Source organism: Rhinopithecus roxellana, chromosome 7, assembly GCF_007565055.1.
Source record: "Rhinopithecus roxellana isolate Shanxi Qingling chromosome 7, ASM756505v1, whole genome shotgun sequence".
NCBI lineage: Eukaryota > Metazoa > Chordata > Mammalia > Primates > Cercopithecidae > Rhinopithecus > Rhinopithecus roxellana.
In genome coordinates, this window is record NC_044555.1 from 53,283,138 (window position 1) to 53,304,713 (window position 21,576).

At 43.3% G+C, this 21,576-nt stretch overlaps 1 protein-coding gene across 9 annotated transcripts in view; it reads left to right on the top strand.

Moving 5' to 3' along the window:
* DLG3 (discs large MAGUK scaffold protein 3) overlaps positions 1-21,576 on the top strand; it is a 59,050-nt gene that overhangs the window by 21,532 nt on the left and 15,942 nt on the right. For all 9 annotated transcript variants that reach the window (XM_030934346.1, XM_030934344.1, XM_030934345.1 and 6 more), the window contains one exon: positions 10,740-10,854. In XM_030934346.1, the coding sequence (XP_030790206.1) occupies positions 10,740-10,854 (115 nt within the window). The remainder of the gene's footprint in view (positions 1-10,739; positions 10,855-21,576) is intronic.

Here is a 21,576-nt window from a genome sequence, read left to right on the forward strand (position 1 = left end):
TTGTGAATCTCTGATTATGCTCTGAATAGATTTTTTTAAGGTGGAATTACTGGATCAAAGGGTATGAACATGCTTAAGGCTTTTGATGTATTTGGCCAAATTAGCTTCCATTTCCACTGACAGTATAAGAATGTCTATTTCAAGATCCTCACTAACATGGAGTATTATTTTTTAAGACAATTTCTGCAAATTTGATAGGTTAAAAATGTTATTCTTTAATTTGTATTTTAATTTGTATTTCTTCTGTTAATAATAGAGTTGAACATTTGTGTGCAAGTGTTTCTTGGTCATTTTTGTGTGTGTGTGGATTGCCTGTTTATACTCTATCCCCATTTCTCTATTGGGGTGTGTTCATCAGTTCTTATTGATATATAAAATCTTTAATATGGTTAGAATATTAATTCTTTGTCATATATATTGCAAGGACTTCTCCCAGTTTATAGTTTGCTTTCTTTCTTTCTTTCTTTTTTTTTTTTTTTTTGTGATTTAGCCTTGCTCTGTCACCCAGGCTGGAGTGCAGTGGTGCGATCTCAGCTCACTGCAACCTTCACTTCCCAGGTTCAAGCGATTCTCCTGCCTCAGCCTCCCGAGTAGCTGGGACTACAGGCGTGCACCACTACACTCGGCTGATTTTTGTATTTTTTAGTAGAGAGGGGGTTTCATCATGTTGGCCAGGCCGGCCTCGAACTCCTGGCCTCAAGTGGTCTGTCCACTTCAGCCTCCCAAAGTGCTGGGATTACAGGCATGAGCCACCGTGCCCAGCCTGTTTTCTTAATTTTATCTTGATGTACAGATGTTTTATATGTTTTTATGTGGTCAAATCTATTAATGTTTTGTGTATTTTGCCTGTGCTCAGAGGTTTAGAAGGGCTTTCCCTACCCGAGGGCAAATAAATACCATCTGAGTTTTATTCTAGTTATTTAATATTTTTGTTTTTGTATTTGTTATTTTTTTAGAGACAGGGTCTGGCTTTGTCACCCAGGCTGGAGTGCAGTGGCGCAATCATAGATCACCGCAACCTTAAACTCCTAGGCTCATGTGATCCTCCTGCCTCAGCTTCCCAAGTAGCTGGGACCACAGGCACATGCTACCACGCATGGCTAATTTTTGTGGTTTTTTTGTAGAGATGGGGTCTCACTGTGTTGCCCAGGCTGGTCTCTCAAATTCCTAGCCTTAAGTGATCTTCCTGCCTTGGCCTCTCAACGCACTGGGATTACAGCCAAGAGCCACTGTGCCTGGCCTGTTTTTGCATTTAAAACCTTAACTTGCCTGGAGTTGATTTGTGATGTAAAGTAGGGTACTAACTTAGTTTCTTCCAAATGTTAATGAATTACCTCAGTACCATTTGTTAGATAATCCATCGTTTCTCTGCATTTTTGAAGTACCACCTTTATTGTAAATAAACTTATTTTATATACACACACAATTTGGACTTTAATATTTTACACTGGGATTATCAGTTACTGAAAATGACCATAGGTGTTTTGACAACTTAGATGAGAAGAGTATTTCTCCAGGTCCCATTTTCTGAGTTTCTTCCACAGAAACTTGACCTAAAGGAGATTCAGTTGAGTTTGTGATCCTGTGGGTGTGACAACCGTGAAGAACATTTGAATCCAGACTCTCCACTGACCTGGTAAAACATAGCAATTGGTTACATTAACTCAAGTTGTCAAACTTCATCATAAAATGTTTGTGTTTTAGTTAGTGCGTTATAGCATCTCTGTTAAGTGGAAAAGATTATTCTTAACAAGTGTACCCACCACCTGGAGAACAGGGAAAAGGTACAAATGTGTCTTTATTCTCATGTTTTTTTGGATGAGGTATTTTGTCTTGGTGGTCTTTACATATACTTTGGCTTATGGGTTGCAGGAGCCAAAGACTCTGTTAATCTTTCATTTGAATATGCTATATGAAATTCCTTTAAGATATAGAGAAGCTCCTATTTGAGGCTTTTACCCTGATCTGCTGGGTGATCCGGAATAGGTGAGAAGGCAAGATCCTGTGAATACTTTTTCTTAGTTTGATGTGAGATCAAGGCATTTTTCATTCCAGTCATTTTAGACCAGGTTTTTTGTTTGTTTGTTTGTTTTGTTTTTGTTTTTGAGATGGAATCTCACTGTGTCACCCAGGCTGGAGTGCAGCGGCACAATCTCAGCTCACTGCAACCTCCGCCTCCTAAATTCAAGCGATTCTTGTGCCTCAGCCTCCTGAGTAGCTGGGATTACAGGTGCCTGCCACCACGCCTGGCTAATTTTTGTATTTTTAGTAGAGATGGGGTTTCACCATGTTGGCCAGGCTGGTCTTGAACTCCTCACTTCCAGTGATCCACCCGCCTCAGCCTCCCAAATTGCTGGAATTACAGGAGTGAGCCACTGCACCCAGCGTCATTTCTAAATTTGATAGGCAGGATGTTATTTTGTAACTTTTCCCTTTTATATCTTCATTTGAGTCGTTTGTAGTCTATACTACATGCAGAATATCCTCTGTTGCTACCACTTGTTTCCTGTCTCTACAATATTTTCCTGCCTATAAGCAAATAGAACCAAATAAACAATACAGGTTGAGAAACTGAGCACCTCTCAGCTTTCCAAATTAATAAAAAATGTCATTTGTAATTTTTGACAATTTTCCTGTCACTAGGGAGGTAGATGGATTTGCAAGCAGAGGCTTAGAGGAGAGATGGACTTGGAAGCTTGGGTTTGTGTCCAGTTCGCAATAGTGAACCTTGTAGTTTCAGTCCCCTTTGATGCTTTATTGGGCTGTTAAGTATATCTTGAAACCTCTGACATGTTAGTGTTTTGCAGAAGTGGTTCATGGTTTTGTTGGTCAGTTTTTAGCATGTTTGGGCATGTGAAAGGAGAAAGTTTGTATTCTTTTTTTTCTCCCATTTGTTCCTGAGGAGCCAAAATTTGAGAATTACGGAGTCCGGATTTGTCCTGTCAGACCTCTATATCCAGTTGGCACATTCAATAAATGTTGACTTAACAGGGGTGCAGATCGCCTTGAGAAGGAAGCAAAAACCACATCAAGGAGCTTATATTTTAGTAAACGACATCACCACTAATTCTGAGCACTAGAGTTTACAAGGGTGAGGTAGTGGAGGGTCTGGAAACTATGCTGGATGAAGAATGGTTGAGGAAATAACAACAGTTAACCTGGAGAAGACGTAACTTTTTGAGGACATTCTTGAGATCATTCTGCATTATGGCTGATATCCCACCTTTTCCATGTCTTCCAGAAAAAAATTCAGCTTCTTTGCCTTTGATCCTTTCTCACTCTACATCCAATCAGATGTCAAATTTTCTCCCCTCAAGCTCCAATATATTTCTTTTTTGTCTTTCTCCACTTTTGAAGGATCCAACATCTCTTATGTCTTCATTGCCCTTATACAATGTCAGGCCTTTATAATTATTGTCTGTAGTAGTAGAAGTAGCTTCCTGTTCTCTGTTATCTCTCTCTCTCTCTCTCCTCCATTCTATATTATACTCCCAGAATAATTTTCCCTCAAACCTAGTTCTAATTGTATTACTTTCCTGTTTAAACACTTAAACACAGTTCCCATTGCCTAGTAAGAAAAGTCCTATCTCAAGCACTTATAATCTGGCCTGCAACCTACCATTACTTCCCCTTCCCCTGTTTGCACTCTGCCATCTACTCCCATTTTATTCAGTAGTCTTGTTCCAGACTTTTCCAACTCTTTGACCTTCTTTAAACTATTCCTTCACACTGTTTTGAAGGAAAGAACCCGTCATGTTTTATGCTGTTTTAGACACGAAAATTAGGACCAGCTGGCAGAAGGGATGGCGCTGAACCAAAAACTTCTCGGCTGGGTACAGTGGCTCACGCCTATAATCCCAACACTTTGGGAGGCTGAGGTGGGTGGATCACTTGAGGCCAGGAGTTCGAGACTAGCCTGGCCAACATGGTGAAACCCCCATCTCTACTAAAAATACAAAAAAATTAGTTGGATGTGGTGGTGGGCACCTGTAATCCCAGCTACTCGGGACACTGAGGCACAAGAATTCCTTGAACCTGGGAGGCAGACGTTGCGGTGAGCCGAGATCGCACCACTGCACTCCAGCCTGGGTGACAGAACGAGACTTCTGTCTCAAAAAAGAAAAAAAAAAGGAAAAGAAAAAAAAGAATTGGAGAGCTTCCCAGTATTGGACATGTTTGAGCAGAGGCTGAAGGGCTAGCTGGTTTGGATGCTGTAAAAGCAGGGGCTTCTTATACTAGGGGCTGTGGAGGATACACAAACATAGAAAGCATGTGCTTCGTCGGTCAAGAAACTTAAATGTAAATATAAGACGCTGCACTTATTCTCTCCACAGTAGCCAAAGTGACACACATACCTGATCATGTCCTTCCTTTCCTTAAAATCATTCAATGGCTTCTTTCCATTGAGAAAGAATTTGTCTTTTTTTTTTTTTTTTTTTTTTTGAGACGGAGTCTCGCTCTGTCGCCCAGGCTGGAGTGCAGTGGCCGGATCTCGGCTCACTGCAAGCTCTGTGTCCCGGGTTTTTGCCATTCTCCTGCCTCAGCCTCCCGAGTAGCTGGGACTACAGGCGCCCATCACCTCGCCCGGCTAGTTTTTTGTATTTTTTAGTAGAGACGGGGTTTCACCGTGTTAGCCAGGATGGTCTCGATCTCCTGACCTTGTGATCCCCCCATCTCGGCCTCCCAAAGTGCTGGGATTACAGGCTTGAGCCACCGCGCCTGGCGAGAAATAATTTATCTTAGGATAAAAGCAAATAGCCTGTCCGGGCACAGTGGCTCACGCTTGTAATCCCAACACTGTGGGAGGCCTAGGCGGGCAGATCACCTGAGGTCAAGAGTTTGGGACCAGCCTGGCCAACATGGTGAAACTCTCTCTCTACTAAAAATACAAATATTAGCTGGGAGTGGTGGCAGGCGCCTGTAATCCCAGCTACTCGGGAGGCTGAGGCAGGAGAATCGCTTGAACCTAGGAGGTGGAGGTTGCAGTGAGCTGAGATCATTCCGTTGCACTCCAGCCTGGGCGACAAGAGCGAAACTCTGTCTCAAAAAAAAAAAAAAAAAAAAGCAAATAACGTTACCATAGTCTACAAGGCCTTATATGATCTGACCCCTGCTTACCTCTTAGTCTGATCTCCTGCCAGTATCCCCTTACATTCCTGTTTTCCATACATTTTATACCCTTACATAATGCTGTTCCTTCTGTCTGGAATGCTTTCTTCACCAGTGCCCTTTCCCTGGACTTAGCTTAAATGTCACTTCCTCAGGGAAATCTTTGTTGAACTCCACCCCCCTCCCACGGGTAGGTTAAGTCACCCTATTAGTCTCTCTCTTAGCATTTTCTTCATCGCAATTATCACAATTGTAATGAAATAATTGTTTGTTTTGTAATTGTAATTTCTAGGGACTATTTTGATTACCATTATATTCTCAGCAGCTAGCACAACACCTGATACACAGTAGACATTCAGTAATTTTTTTTTTTAGAGATAGCGTCTCACTCTGTCACCTAGGCTGGAGTCCAGAGGTGTGATCATAGCTCACTGCAGCCTCAAACTCCTGACCTCAAGTGATCCTTCTACCTCAGCCTCTCAAGTAGCTAGGACTATAGGTGTGCACCACCATGTCCAGCTAATTTTTGAATTTTTTGTAGAATTGGGGTCTCATTATATTGCCCAGGCTGGTCTTGAACTCCTGGTTTCAAGCAATACTTCTACCTTGGCCTCCCAAAGCATTGGGATTACAGGTGTGAGTCACTGCGCCCAAACTTAGAAAATATTTGAATAAATAAATGAATGAATAAAACTTCTTGGAATGAGGTAGGAAAGATGGTGAAGAATGTAAAGGTTGTTTAGTGTCAGGCAGGGGAGAAATATTTCAGGAGCAGGGAATAACAGGTAGAACTGAACAAGCTGTATTCAAGGGGTCCAGGCAGGCTAGCTCAAAAAGAAGACCTGTGTAATTGAGATGTGGGCTAGATAGATAGGCTGGGTGTGATGGGAAGATGGTTGTAGCAGTTCTTGAAAAATTAGTTGACATATTAAAAGTAAAATTCTTTGGTGCTCATTGAGTCATTATAGATACTTGGACAGGGGGCTACAAATTCAAGCTTTAGAAAGCTTTTCAAATAAGAATCTAATCTGGATTTAAGTTTGTAAAGCCTTGGGGCAGGAGACCAGTTAGAGAGATATAGCAGTGGCCCAGAGAAGAGATAATAAAATAGTCAAGGGAAAATTAAGACATGAAAACAACAGTAAGGCAATGACAATTAAAGGTATAAAGAAATAGATTGAGGAAGCAATTAGGAAGAAACATCAGCAAAATTTGAGGAAACACTGGTTGTATGCGGGGAAAAAGGGGTGTCGTTTAAAGTGTTTTTCTCCAAACAAAAAATCAATTTGTCCTCAAAGGTAAATTCTGCCTCCACTTCAGAAACAGAAAAAGTGCTAGAAGCTTTGGAATAGTAGTTTATCCTCAGTCAGAAGGGGTTCAGAATGTTGGGGTTCAATTTGGTAGTGCTAATCAAAAATTTTAATTTGCGTATAATTTGACTCTGCAGTTTCACTTCTAGTAATCTGTGCAACAGAAATGCTCAAATATACAGTGCAGGCTGGGCGTGGTGGCTCATGCCTGTAATCCTAGCACTTTGGGAGGCTGAGGCAGGTGGATCCCTTGAGGTCAGGAGTTCGAGACCAGCCTGGCAACATAGTGAGACTCCCATCTCTACAAAAAATAAAATATAAAAAAAACCCCACAAATACACAATGTAGCATTGATTGTAATATTAAGAATTGTAAACAACTTAAATGTGTATCAATTGGAATATGACTGAATAAATTACGGTCTGTCCCTAGTATAGAATCCTACGCAGCTATTAAAATGAGGTCTGTATACTGACATGGATGGTTTTTTGTTTGTTTGTTTGCTTGCTTGTTTGAGACAGTCTTGCTCTGTCACCCAGGCTGGAGTGCAGTGGTGTGATCTCAGCTCACTGCAACCCTCGCCTCCTGGGTTCAAACGATTCTCCTGCTTCAACCTCATGAGTAGCTGGGACTACAGGCATGTGCTACCACACCTGGCTGCTTTTGTATTTTTGTAGAGACGGGGTTTCACACTGGTCTTGAACTTCTGACCTCAGGTGAGCCACCATGCTTGGCCAACATGGATGGGTTTTCATGATGTGTCAGAAAATGAAAAAAGCTTGTGTGTGAATTGTGAGTACATGTATATAAACCATATATGCATAGAAGTAAGTCTGGAAGGACACATACTAAAAATACCAACAGTGGTATCTTCTGGGGAGTGGGATGGAGAAGTGATACAGAATTTTTAAAAAGTGTAAACTCAGCAGCTTTCTTTGCAGGCACATAAGACTGTGGCATCTTTAGGGCTTTCCTTTCCCGAAGGATTTGCAATTGTATTGCCAAATTTTATTTTTGAGAGCTTATCCACTCTCTGGCCCCATCTTCCTTTTGAGAGACACTGCAGGATCCAATTCTGTAAGTTAAGACCAGCAGCTCCAAACTTTATCAGAATCACATTGATGCTTGTTAAAATGCAGATTCCTGGGCCCCTGCTCAGTAGGTTCTGATTCTGTGTATCTGGGATGGGGTGCCAAATCCTGATCTTTTAGAGGCACCCCAGCTTGTCAGTGACTGGGGCAAAACCCTTCTTTGGTACTGACCTCTGATTGTGCCCCCTCCCACTTGTTTCTCTGTGATTAACTGGGAAAAAGGAAAGAGGGCGATGACTGTATGGATATCTTTGTGGGTCACAAACAGTTGGGTTCATCTGAATGGGAAGAAACAAAGAGCAGTTTAGTAGACTTGAGATTTTAGTATACTATTAAGTGTTGCTTCTTTGAAGTGGGCCCTCTGGGTTAGAGGCTGGTCAGGTGGGCTTCCTAGGCGGTGACTTTGGCCTAGGAGATGTCCTCCAGCATTGGCTGTGATGGCTGTGTTAGTGACAAATCAGAGGGAAGGAGGGAGCTTGGCGAGTCCTGAAGCCTTAGAACTGAGATGCTTTTTAAGGGAAGCTTTTGTCCTGGGAAAATGATACCTCTAATATTTAAGAAGAGGTAGTATCTAAGTCTATTCTAAACAGTTTTTTGTTAGAATGATTTTTCTTTGTTGTATACAAAGTCTGTTAATCAGCTGCCCATTGTGGGTTGTTAACATCTCAAAAGGGTGTTTAAAAATAATAAACCCCAATTGCTCCCAGCAGTTAACCTTGGGAACAAAAGTAAATGTGAATGCTTCTTAACTACCTTTCTAAGCCCTCAGTGAAGCTGGCAGCCATCAGTTAAATAAACCATTAAGTTTATTAGTTTAAGAATAGAAGTGTCAACTTGGACACAGTTTTCTAATTTGCTCCTCATTTACCCAACAATCATTTATTCAAAGGCTGCTCTGCCAAGTAGACTTTAGATAAATCTACAAATAAAAGCCAGAGACTGATGGGGAGCTGGAACTCTAAGGGGATCATCCAAATGGAAAAAAAGTGAATAAAACACAATTTAATAAACTTGAAATTTTAGCAGCACATGTAAAAACAAAAAGTGTATGCCTTAAAGCAATAGCTTTGTTCTCTTTCTGTAGTCTATTTTAAGTGGGCCCTCTGGCCCAGAATTATCAGCCTTGGATTAGGAGCTTTGAGGAAATGGTGGTTTGGTGGTTGTTTTTTAAAGGATTTTTAAAGAAATGTAGTTACTAAGCAACCGCCATGACCTGCTGCTGAGTTGGAGTTCAGCGGGCAAGTCAATTCCAAAGAAGGGAATATATAAACAAGTTTCAAGAAGGGGAAAACATGGCTTAAAGATAGATTGGGTGTACTTTTTTGTTCACAGTTCAATGCATAGTTCTTTGTCTCTTTATTTATCTTCCCCTAAGAAAGGGCTGCCTGGTCAGAAATCTTTGTCTCACACGGTTCTGCCCATAGCCAGTGAGCTCAGAGGAGGGCCAGAAAGGAACGAATGAGAAACAATCCCCACCCAGTGTAGAGGGCCAAACCTTGGGGTAGGGCCAGCACCCAGGCGGTCTCCAGAGGTAGACTGGCTTACTGCTGTGCTCTATGACAGTCCAGGGCTTCTGTGACAAATTGGTCACTACCCCCTACCTTTAGGTTGGGGCACCTCATTGATATTGATGGGTTGCCGTGTAACCCTCAGAACAGGAACATTGTCCAGCTGTTGTCTCTCTACCCACCGCCCCCCTGCAACATTTAATGGGTGAGTCAGTGACTTAACTGCTTCCTCCAGGATTTCAGGAACAGGAGTAGGTAATGAGGACAAATCACCATAGCACCAGTGTATGATGAATGAAAGAGCGCACGAATTTAACCAGTTGGTTAAATTGATACCACAATGAACAAAAGAAACTTTGTTGAGAGGAGGTTATTTGCCTGACTCCATTCCTTCCCCTTTAGGCTTTAGCATTTCCCCTTACACCCAGTTGAAGGTCAGTCCGGTTGCTTTGCCGAGGGAAGGGGAGTGTCAGGTGCTGGAACAGGTGTTTTGTTTTCTCCTGTAGAGTCATACGGACTAGGTAGGGATGCTTCTTGCCAGCCCTCTATGGTGCACGAAATTGCTTTTGTGGAATTTTTTCCTCTGGACGTGTGTTTGTTTTTTAAAGCAGTTTCCCAACCTTCAACCCCTACTATAAATTTTGGCTTCCTTTAAAGTCAGCTTGTCATAGTGAAGTGTGCCTGTTTTCCAGTATTTCCACAGCCTGTGGCCTTAGATATACCCCATTTTATGTGGCAATTATAGGCCTGGAAAATGTGTAATTGTGTGTTTGGTATGTGTGAATATTGTATTTTAAATATCCTAGGAGAATGTCACAGCAAAGCAGCCCTATAAAAAACCTTTTATAATAATTGTACAGCTAGAGTTAATTTTTTTGTATCAGGTTTTCTTAAATTGGGTATAAACCTGTATTACATTTCCAGAGTGATAAGGCTGTTTCCGGCTGTTGTGATGGTCTCACTGGGCTATAAGGTTAGGGATGGACTTACGACCTCAATGCCTAGATGATTTTGGAGGTGAGAGGTGTCCGCCGACTTCTCGGTTTGGGAGAATTTATGTTTTAATGTATGTTACTGAAGCCAAAGAGGCTATTGGTTAAAAGGGAAATAACTCAGGAGAGCTTTAATTTTCCTCATATGGTTGTTACGGTTGTGAGGTTTGTTTGTTTTTACCTCTGTACTGGGTTCCAATATCACCCCCTTTCACCCCAGCCAAAAAGTCATACTAAAAAAATTGTCTTCTTGCCTAACAATGATATAATGACCTCAGGTCCTTTCCAGCCCCTCTGCTCTGCATCTCAGGGCCATCTGTTCTCTGCAATCCGCTTTTTGGGAAAGTCTCCTTTCCCATCTGCTCTCCTTGGGCCTTAGTGTCGGCTCTAAAGATTTATGAAGGTTGCACTGGAACCTCTTTCCAGTTGTTATTTTTTTAAAGGATCAGTGAGATTTTGAGGCAGGTAAGAGCTTTTTGCATTTGACCTGCCCAAATGCTACTCCCTTTTCAGGTGCATTCTTTCCTTCTGTTAGTCTGGGGCTGAAGGGACGTCTGTCTTTCTGTGCTTAGGAGGAGGGACTTTGCTTATCAAAGCAAAGACAGAGTGGGCTGGCTCTGGCTGCTTTTAAGCCAAGGGGCCTTCTGGCTTTTTGGCTGCTGGCATGCAAGCTCAGGGGAGCTCCTTGAGTTCATTCTTTTCCTGTCTTTTCCCTTGTTTCCGCGACAGAATACAGTCGCTTTGAATCGAAGATACATGACTTGCGAGAACAAATGATGAACAGCAGCATGAGCTCTGGGTCTGGGTCCCTCCGAACAAGTGAGAAGAGGTCCTTGTATGTCAGGTAAGTTGCCCTTCAGAGCACTAGCCCTCGTGCTGGACGAGGAGAGCTCCATGCCAACCCAGCCCTTCTTATTTAACTAGTGAGCTAGGGAGTATGTACTCCCAGTACTAAAATAACGATTCTCACTGTATGCTTAGGTTGTGTATTTTATGGTCAGTGTCTCCTCCCTTTTGTGAGCTGGCTTCTTCCTTTTAGCTCATGAATGACTCAGTATGGGAAAATTTCAGTTTGCTATAATTGTAAAAGACTGTTAGGTGATTGTTGCTAGTCAGCATTCAAATATCAGTCAAATGTTCAAAGTACTTTGCTTGCAATCTGTGCTTTGAGGGGAAACTTGCCACCCCCCCATCCCCTTCCGTGTATGCAAGATAGACATCAGGATTTGTATCTGAGCATAGCAACTATCGCAGTGTTCTGGTACAGGGTCTGTTTTAAGAGACCAAAGAACTGACAGGTTGCTGCATTCTGGATGTTTTATTGTGACTCCATTCCCCCCATCACCACCCGCTGCACTGGTCTGCTGTATCTATGAATCATGGGATGTATAGTGTATGTGCCCTAGGAAGAGGGAGGGTGTGGAGGGAACAGATAGGTAGCATGGAGTATATTGCTGCTGAAAGCTATTCCAAGATATTTCCAAGGTTGAGCTTCTCTGACCCTTGAGGCATAGCATAATACTTTGTCAGGTCAAAGTACAAATCTCCTGGGGAGTTGGAGTGCCAAGCGAATACTATGGACTCCTCATAGAATTAGGGATAGCTTCCTTCTTCCTGCTTTGGCTTCTTGGCAAAACTCCAAAATCTGGTGCCAAGTACATTGTATCTCTCCAAGGTTAAAGCCCTTAGCGAAAGGTGGTGGGGATTACTCTCCTGAGCCAGAAGTCGCTACAGTATTGTGTTTAATGCTTAGGTGTGGGGTCATATCAAACTCTTGGGCTGAACTTTTTCTAGTGGCCTCTGATACCTGGCCTGGAAGTTGCACTTGCTAGTTGCTTGGCAACGTGACAACTGCTCTGTCCTTGGGGTGTGAGATGACAATAGCGAAGGGATGTCAATGCTAATTGCAATTTTTCTCATGGTGCTTGCTTTTCTTTTCCCCAGTTGGTGGTCCCTGACTCTATGGCAGGGAGTGGAGCTGAGGGAGCCCATCTCTGAGCCTGAAGCCCACTAGAACCCTTCACAATCTTCTCTAATGTGAACCCTCAACTCCACCCCTTGTGTGTTGAAAGTATTTGCTATGCTTACCTCCCGCTGTGAAGGGAGGATGGTAGGAAGGCAGGGCTAGTCACTGGTCATTTTTCCAATCCCCTGGAAAAGAAAGTTTTGTTTTCTGTCACCAAAGCCCTTGCTCCCAGTCTGCAGCCTGGATACTGGGGTGCTGATGGGGGAAATCAGAAATGCACTGTTGACCCCCTAAAATAGGTAATGCTTATATGACTTGGTCAGGATTGTTCCGTTCCGTGCTTCCAGCCCCCGCAGATGTGGCACTCCAGTGTGCGTGGGAAGCTGCTCTTTAGGCAAGACAGTTTCTTTGGAGAGCTTTATTTTTAGATTTCCCCTCTCCGCCTATCCTGTGTTAGAGTTCTCTCTGCCTGGGCAGGGGGAATGGGGCATTGGCTCCCGATCTGGAGCACTCTTTCCTGGCCCAGGCAAGGGAATTCAAGGGGATACATTCAGCTTAACTCTGAGGCGAGGGTGGAGACCATGACTGTGTCTAGTGAATCAGTTTATATAATCTGCCCGTAACCTTCTCTAGATAAATTATCTGTATCCTCTGAGGAAAGTAGATGTAGTTAGGAAAATAGTAACCATTTGTGATCACTAGATTTAATCAGGGGACTTAGTGTCTTATGGCTAAACATTGAGCTGAGGCCCTTTGCTAAGCTAACCCCTTTATCGGAACCTGGCTTGCTGTCTTCCCTTTTGTTCCTGCTTTTGGCCTTTCACTCTACACTTGGTTCCTTTTCTTCAGCATGTAAACATATTTAAGCTTCTTCCATTCTTAAAAAGAAAAATATATCCCTTGATACCAATAGTCCCTTAAACTATTGTCTTGTATCCCTTTGCTTACTGCATTTGCCAAATTATTGGCCAGAAAACACTAGCTCCTCAAGATATTAGTAAGTATTGTGTGAAAAATCAGTGGTTTAGTAAGTTGGGCAAATGCAGACTTAAACAGAGGAAAATGGGGCTCTTGCCTGTGATTAATCTCCAGGAAGGACTGTACTAGTCAGTGTTTCCCCAAAGATAGAGCATGGGAACCTTATTTGAGAAACCTATGTCAACATCCAGGTTGGGAAATGTTGGACTACTTGCTCCTGCTTCAAATCACCTCTCTTTAGCCCAAAAGGAAGCGTGCATCTGCTTTTCAATGTGGTAGTGTGGCTCTGAGCGGCTCTGGAAAGCTCCAGGGGAGCAGAAGCCTGACTCTCTGTCAGGGATCAGTGGGTGACTTCTTAGTCTTCAAATTTAGTGACTGGTTCGCTGGTTCTCTGACATTGTTCTGACCTCTTCACCACATTTGTTTCCATGATTTACCTGCTTTCTTCTTTAAAGGCTCTCTTTCTACCCTGCTTACTATTCCTTAATACTTTCATTAGTTCTGCCCCCCTAAATGGCAATGTCATTTATTTTCATAGCTTCAAATCCTGCCATATAAATGACATTCCTGATCTCTTTACTGAACTACAGACCTGCATATCAACTACTTGCTGGACATGTGCATAAGTAAAACTGCCCTCTCAGTGCCTCAAACAAGCGGCATGTGCTTTCCTTATCTAAGTTAATTGCCTCACCCTATCATGTGGAAAAGGGATTAGATTTGTTCTGTCACCCAAGGCAGATCTCTGCTCAACATAAGGAAGGAAGAGCTAATGATTAAAACTGAAAATGGAATGGACTGCTTCCGGATATAGTAAATTCGATCTTTTGTCACTCAGGGTGTTACAGAAGAGGCTGGGCAACCATTTGCCTAGGTGTTGCAGAGGGGGTTGAAACTAAAGCAATAATCTGAACATGATCTGCTCAAAAGCTTTCACTAGTTCCTCAGTGTCTTCAGGATAAAGGGGAACAAACATTTAGGAAACATATTGTACATCAAGACCTTTGTTATTCTCTTTAAATGGCTTTTAATATCCCTTTAATAATCCTACAAAGTAGATATTATGATTCCCATTTTGCAGATGAGAAAACTGAGACTCCAGTTAGATAGCTAAGAAGTTCCAAAACTGGAACTTGAACCTGGCTGCTCTGACTATAAAGTGTGGTTCTTTCAGTGTTTCCCCAACTTCCTCATAGGAATCAGCTGGAATGCTAGTAAAAATACAGATTCCCAGGCTCCTTTTCTAGTGCTTTGAATTCACCAGGTTTGGGAAAATACGTGTGTGTGTGTGTGTGTGTGTGTGTGTGTGTGTGTGTGTGTGTGTTTTCAGACGCAGTCTTGCTCTGTCGCCCAGGCTGGAGTGCAGTGGTGCGATCTGGGCTCACTACAAGCTCTGCCTCCTGGGTTCACACCATTCTCCCGCCTCAGCCTCCCGAGTAGCTGGGAATACAGGCGCCTGCCACCACACCTGGCTAATTTTTTTGTATTTTTAGTAGAGACGGGGTTTCACCATCTTAGCGAGGATGGTCTTGATCTCCTGACCTCATGATCCACCAGCCTCAGCCTCTCAAAGTGCTGGGATTACAGGCGTGAGTCACCGTGCCCGGCCCAGGAAATACATGTTTTTAACAAGCAATCAAGGCTGGGTGTGGCAGCTCACACCAGTAATCCCAGCACTTTGGGAGGCCAAGCTGGGAGGATTGCTTGGGCCCAGAAGTTCGAGACCAGCCTGCACAACATAGTGAGCACCCCTCTTAAAAAGTAAAAATTTCTTAATTAGCCAGGTGTGGTGACATGTGTCTGTAGTCCCAGCTACTCAAGGGGCTGAGGCAAGAGGATCGCTTGAGCCCAGGAGGTTGAGACTTCAGCAAGCTATCATCATGACGCTGTATTCCATCCTGGGTGACGGAGCAAGGCCCTGTCTCTATAAAAAATTATAAAAAATAAACGTCACACTTACTTTAGCTCCTACTATGTAGAAAGCAGTAAAACACAAGGCTGAGAATTTGGGCACAGTTGCAGGGTAGATTCAAGGAAGCAGCAGGTATGGTCCCTGCCCTCTGGCAGTTCGCCATCTACCCAGAAAAGATTAAACAGAAGGTGGTTAAAGTGAGGGAACCCTTTTTCAGTTTGGGTGTCACCTCTCTTTTGCTGTCACTTCCCCTATGACATAATTATTTTGCTTTCCTTCCCCTCCCCTCAGTATCTATCCACCTTTGGTGTGCATGGGTTTGCAAAGCTATTTTGAAGTAAATAACACCCTCTTAGAGCTGCAACAGAGGCTCTAACAGGTGAAACCCTAGGGAGCTGCAGCTGTACCAACCACAGGGGACATAGGGTTTGTAGAGCAGGGAGCAGGAGGAAGAAGGAAAGAGAGCAGTATTTGGAAAATGAAACTTGATTTTAAAGTCATCAGTGACTTATTTGGAAGGACCTTCCTCATACTTCACTATGCTAGAATCATCTCTTAAGTAGATGACCAGAATGAGCACAGCACCTCAGTCTGCCCAGCCTAAGGCTTTTGCTCTGCTGGAGAATTTGCCTTGCCCACTGGAAGAGTCCAGAGAAATAAATCTCTCTTGAACTTCTTGCTCAGGGTTGGGATGGGTAGATGTTTAACTCAGACCATTCTGATGTGAAGGCAGTACAAAGACACTGGGTAGGTTAGAGTTCCAGGGATGACCTTGTTCTATACTTGTATTTAATTTAATTTAATTTAATTATTGAATGAGTAAAGGAAAGACCTTGTGCTCCAAATGTTGCCAAGAGAGTCAAGAGTACAGTTGTATAAATAGCTTTTGAAAGTCTGTTCAGGCTAGCCTGGCTGCATTCTTTGCAGCCACAGGACAGCATTCAAGTAGTTTGGGAGTCCTGGCCTCCTGACTGGCCATCTGCCATCTTAGTCGTCTTCCCACTCTAGGAAGGAAATCATGTTGGAGCATCTGTAGTCTTGATTCAAGAAACAATGTCAGACATATTGGCTTGGTCATTAAAGAAGGCTGGAGAATGCTCATTCCTGTGAACCAGCAGACATTAATTGTGCAACTACTCTGCTTTGCCCAGGGTGGTGCTTGGTGAAGCCTGACTTGGTCTTGTTTATTAATGAGTTTCAATAGTGGATTAAGATGCCAATGGGGAAATATTGGCAGGCTTCACTATCTGATAGAATTTGGGGGCGAGAATAATATGCATTTTAAAAAGCAACAATAATATATGTAAGTGTTCAGGGCTACCAGAGGGTGGGGCAGAGCTTCCTACATCAGTGATTTCTAGAACTGCCTATTCCCAAACACTAGTCCTGGGCTTGCACTCATAATCCCTCAGCTCATCCTATCATCTGCAAGTGCTGTGAGCCCCAAACAGTCACTCATTGTGGGCTAATTGGTCCTTGAATGCCTCTCCAACATCATAATTGCCATAAGGACTGACACTTTGAGACAGACAAAGGAGGAAGGTGCTCTTAACCTGCTCTCCATGCACCTTTCTTCAAGATACTCCAGGGAGGCCCAATTCACTCCTTTTGTGTTGACCTACACTGTGCCTGTCTGAGTGCTCGGGTTTGTGCTGTTAGGCTGCTCTTCAGAGGCTGCTGGAAATTTAACTCTCACTAAGGTCAAGGGCTGATGAGTGACTTGCTTTATAACTTTCTGTGCCTGCTTTATACAGACTGGGCAAGGGATGGGCTGTTTAGTCGTCAAATAATGTGTGCCCTTTATCCAAGTACTTTCTGGCCAAAGGAATAAAGTGATCTCTTAGACCCCAGTTACTATGGGAGGGAACACTCAGGGTTAGTAACTAGGGAGTAACTGGGAGGGTCTTCTGTGGACACTCCATCCCCTGTAGCCAGGTCTCACCCACAATTCACAAGGATTCAGAATCCCACATGAAGCATAAGACATGGTCTCAGTTTTCAAAGGGCTTCCACTTTGGCGGTGTAATATGAAACATCAAAAAACCCTGCAAGAATTAAATAGCAATAAGGAGAAAATAAAAAGAAAGGTTGCTGCCAAATGTGGTAGCAAATATGGTATGGATTTGGAAGAAGGAAATTTGGAGTGGGCAGGATCACAAAGCTGGGAGAGACTTGGGCTGGGCCTCAGAGGAATTGCTGAGCAGGGTGAGGGGACTGACGGAGCATCTCAGGCTATAGACAGATGGCTCGAGCCACAGGTAGAGAGATGGGCACAATACTAGGTTATTTTAGCAGAAGCAACCCCTTGCCTTTGAGGCTATAGCGCTAAAATGCTCATTTGCTTTGCATTGAGAAACCTGCTTTACCAGTTTCCTTCTTAGTTACCATTTGCTTTGCATTCCGGTTCATTAAGACATCACAGTGGCAGTGCCAGGTGCTTATAATTTCTCTGGATCTTTCCAACCTAAATCTCACAATTTAGGATCTCAACTACTAGGACTTTTGCCTGATAATCTGTTTACTTTGAGCTGGTTATATTCTTGCTTTTCTATCCAGCAGAGAGGACCCAGCTGAAAGGAAGACTGGACAGAGTCCTCTAGAGCATGTACATTATCCCTGTGGGTGGGCGCATGCATCCCTTCGAGGATATTTTTAAAGGTCACCTCTTAAACAACATTGTCTTTCAAGACCTTTGGAAACGCTTTCTCCTTAGGGAGACAGGCAGCAGCTTTGAGAGCTAGAATGCCGAAGATCAGCTCAAGAACTCAAACCTGCACATCCCCCGGAAGTTGCATCTGCTCTTCGTGGTGGTATGATGGCTCTGGAAAGCTTCTTTGTAGCCTACTGTCACTTTGTTTTTACATGTCACATTTTCCCTGGGCTACACTATTTTCCTTGCTTTTAAATAATGTAATATTTTTCTGGCTTGGCCTCAATGTTTGAAAAGTTGCAGGAATACCCAGGCTCTGGCTCTCCCTGGCTTTGTAGAGATACGTGGCCATAACTAATGAGTAACATATTCAGGGGCAGATCATCTTTCTTGTACATCAAGCACTGTGACTTCAGGCTGGGGATGGTAATTTATTTCCATGAGTTTTATTCTCTCATGGCACAGTGTTTCTCTCTGATGTGACCAGTCCCTAACTTGGAGGCTTCAATGAAATTATTTTTATCTAAGTGCAGAAGGAATAACGAGTTTCTGAGACTTCCTTCTACTCTCTCAGCACATTATCTTGTCAGATAAGCTGAAACACATACATATGCACACATGTGCACATGCGCACACACACAAACGGACACACATAGTGAGACCAGGGTGGCAGTTGGTTAATTATGGCCTTTCTTTAGGTATTGAGAGACAAATACATTTTGCTTTTTTTTTTTTTTTTTTTTTTTTATGCTCTCTCTAGTTTTGAGTCAGGTTGAAGTGGTTGGTTGCATGTCATGTGGGCCTTGCATGTGTAGGATTTCCATCCTCGGACAGTGGTTCAGCCTGATTTGAAAGGGAAGTGTCTGCCTTGACTTTCTCTAGTGCCTACCCTCAGGATAAAAAGAGGAAGAAGAGGATTTATCAGTGTTGTGGAGAAAGGTATTCCTTCTTCCTCTCATCAAGCCTACCATGAGGCATTTATTTGTGAGAAGGTGCCAGCCCCTGTCACTTCATTAGGATTCCAGGGTGTTCTTAAGACAGACTGTCACTGCTAGATGGCCACAGTTTAGCTGCTTCTTAAAGATCTTAGGAAAGTAGTCAATATTTTAAAAAAATTATTAAGGTCTAATTTACATACTTTTTTGATTACATGAAATATATCTCATGGGAGAAGTTGTTTGACTTTAGTTCGCTGGCCTGTTGTCTTTTACTGGTTTTATTTCCACATGGAAGTTTAGCCTGATAATGGGATAAGAACGCTGAGGTAATGAAGTTGGTCCCATAAGGTCTACTAAATGAATGTCAAACTCCTTAGCTGGACAATACAGGCTGTCCACGGTCAGGCCCCAACCTGCCATTCTCTGAGGCCCAGCCAGACTTGGATGCATGGCTGATCCCTGCAAATACCCTGTGCTTCTTGCCTCCAGACCTTTGCTTACACTGTTCCCTTTAGCTGGAAGGGCCTCTCCCCAGTTCTACCTTTTGAAATCCTAAATCTTCATTGAGAACCAATTCAAAAAGCAGTATCTCCTTGTAGCTTCCCTAGATGTGATCTGTACAAACTAGATGTGATCTGTACTCCCTGTGAATCCTTCTGTGCCTTGGTTTGTCCTCCTTTTGTGCTTCTTGCTACAACATCCTTAGTATACTATACCGTCTGTCACCTAGTAAGCTCCACAAGACAATAACTTTGCTCTTGTATCTCCCATGTATCTAACACATACTCCATGTAAAGAAGACTAAGTATTTTTTCTTTGAGACAGAGTTTTGCTCTTGTTGCCCAGGCTGAAGTGCAATGGCGTCATCTCGGCTCACTGCAACCTCCACCTCCCGGGTTCAAGCGATTCTCCTGCTGCCTCAGCCTCCTGAGTAGCTGGGATTACAGGCATGCACCACCATACCTGGCTAATTTGTATTTTTTAGTAGAGATGGATTTCTCCATGTTGGTCAGGCTGGTCTCGAACTCCCAACCTCAGGTGATCCGCCTGTCTCAGCTTCCCAAAGTGCTGGGATTACAGGCGTGAACCACTGCGCCAGGCCAGAATAAGTATTTAAATAGTGGAAGAATGGTATTTTTCCACACATAGCCGAGTGAAGGATTAGCTTTTTTGTCTTTCTTGAGACGGAGTCTTGCTCTGTCACCAGGCTGGGGTACAGTGCCATGATCTCGGCTCACTGTATCCTCTGCCTCCCAGGTTCAAGTGATTCTCCTGCCTCAGCCTGCCGAGTAACTGGGACTACAGGCATGCATCACCATGCCCAGCTAATTTTTGTTTTTTTTGCTTTTTGTTTTTGAGAGGGAGTCTCACTCTGTGGCCCAGGCTGGAGTGCAGTGGCGGGATCTCAGCTCACTGCAAGCTGCGCCTCCTGGGTTTATGCCATTCTCCTGCCTCAGCCTCCCGAGTAGCTGGGACTACAGGCGCCCACTACCTCGCCCGGCTAGTTTTTTGTATTTTTTAGTAGAGACGGGGTTTCACCGTGTTAGCCAGGATGGTCTCGATCTCCTGACCTTGTGATCCGCCCGTCTCGGCCTCCCAAAGTGCTGGGATTACAGGCTTGAGCCACCGCGCTCGGCCACATGTTTTTTTTTTTTTTTTTTAAAAAAAAAAGCTAATTCTCGGCCGGGCATGGTGGTTCACATCTGTAATCCCAGCACTTTGAGAGGCCAAGGCGGGCGGATCACAAGGTCAGGAGATGCAGACCATCCTGGCCAACATGGTGAAACCCCATCTCTATTAAAAATACAAAAATGGCCGGGCACGGTGGCTCAAGCCTGTAATCCCAGCACTTTGGGAGGCCGAGACGGGCGGATCACAAGGTCAGGAGATCGAGACCATCCTGGCTAACACGGTGAAACCCCGTCTCTACTAAAAAATACAAAAAACTAGCCGGGCGAGGTAGTGGGCGCCTGTAGTCCCAGCTACTCGGGAGGCTGAGGCAGGAGAATGGCGTGAACCCGGGAGGCGGAGCTTGCAGTGAGCTGAGATCCAGCCACTGCACTCCAGCCTGGGCGACAGAGCGAGACTCCGTCTCAAAAAAAAAAAAAAAAAAAAAAACCACATGTGACTGTGACTTAGGCCTTACAAAATTTTCTGAGATAGAAGAGCCCTGGTCTGAGAGTCACCCAGCATGCAGTTCTAGATGAGGCCATGTGCATATCTGGGCCTGACTTTCATTGTCTTTGAGGAAATTTTCTAGCTCTTAGTCAAACAAAATTTCAGCAGGAAAAAGAGGCAAAGTAGATTTACGGAAAATCCACATCACGGGTTTGGAAAACAAATCAAAGTTACGACAAAGGGATTGTTGAGGGAATTGGGAATGTTTAGCCTGGTAGAGAAGATCTAGGAAAGACCCAGACTCATTAAATGCTAGAGCTGGAAAGAAACTTAGAGAGTATCTAAGGGATTTCCTTTATCAGATAGAGAGTTGGACAAAATGACCTCTGAGGCTTTAGCAGTCTGCAAAATTCTTTTTCTATTTGCAGTTCTGATTGATAGAAAAGGAAATTCTTGTTCAATTTTTTTTGCATTCTCAACTGTGAATGATAGTTCAGTTCAGAATCTCAGACCTCAGATACTACATTTCTATGTCTTTTACAAAACCATAGCTTAAAGCAGTGTCCATCCTGTTCATATTTCTTCTTCATTCAGCATTCATAAATTCATCAAACAAAATCCAGATAGACTTGGGTACCATTTTTTTATTGGGAAGTTAGAGTTAGACAACTTCCTTTTTTGCCTTGTTTGCCAGGGAACTTAGAACCAAACGTGTTCCTCATCTGAAGTAAATGACTCACACCAGTGCTTGATACATCTGCTTCCCTACTTTTTCTTTTTAATTGACTTAATGTTTTTTGAAAATTGTGAAAGGAACACATGCTGTGCTTAAAAACACAAGCCCGAATAGTACAATTCCCAATGTGCAGAGTTAACTACTGGCAAAATCTTTTTGACTTTGATCTGTGTTTATTTTGTTTTTACTTAGCTTGTGCTGTATGTGTTTTAATTTTTTTGTTGTTTTATTTTGTTTTGTTTTGTTTTGAAGATGGAGTCTCATTCTG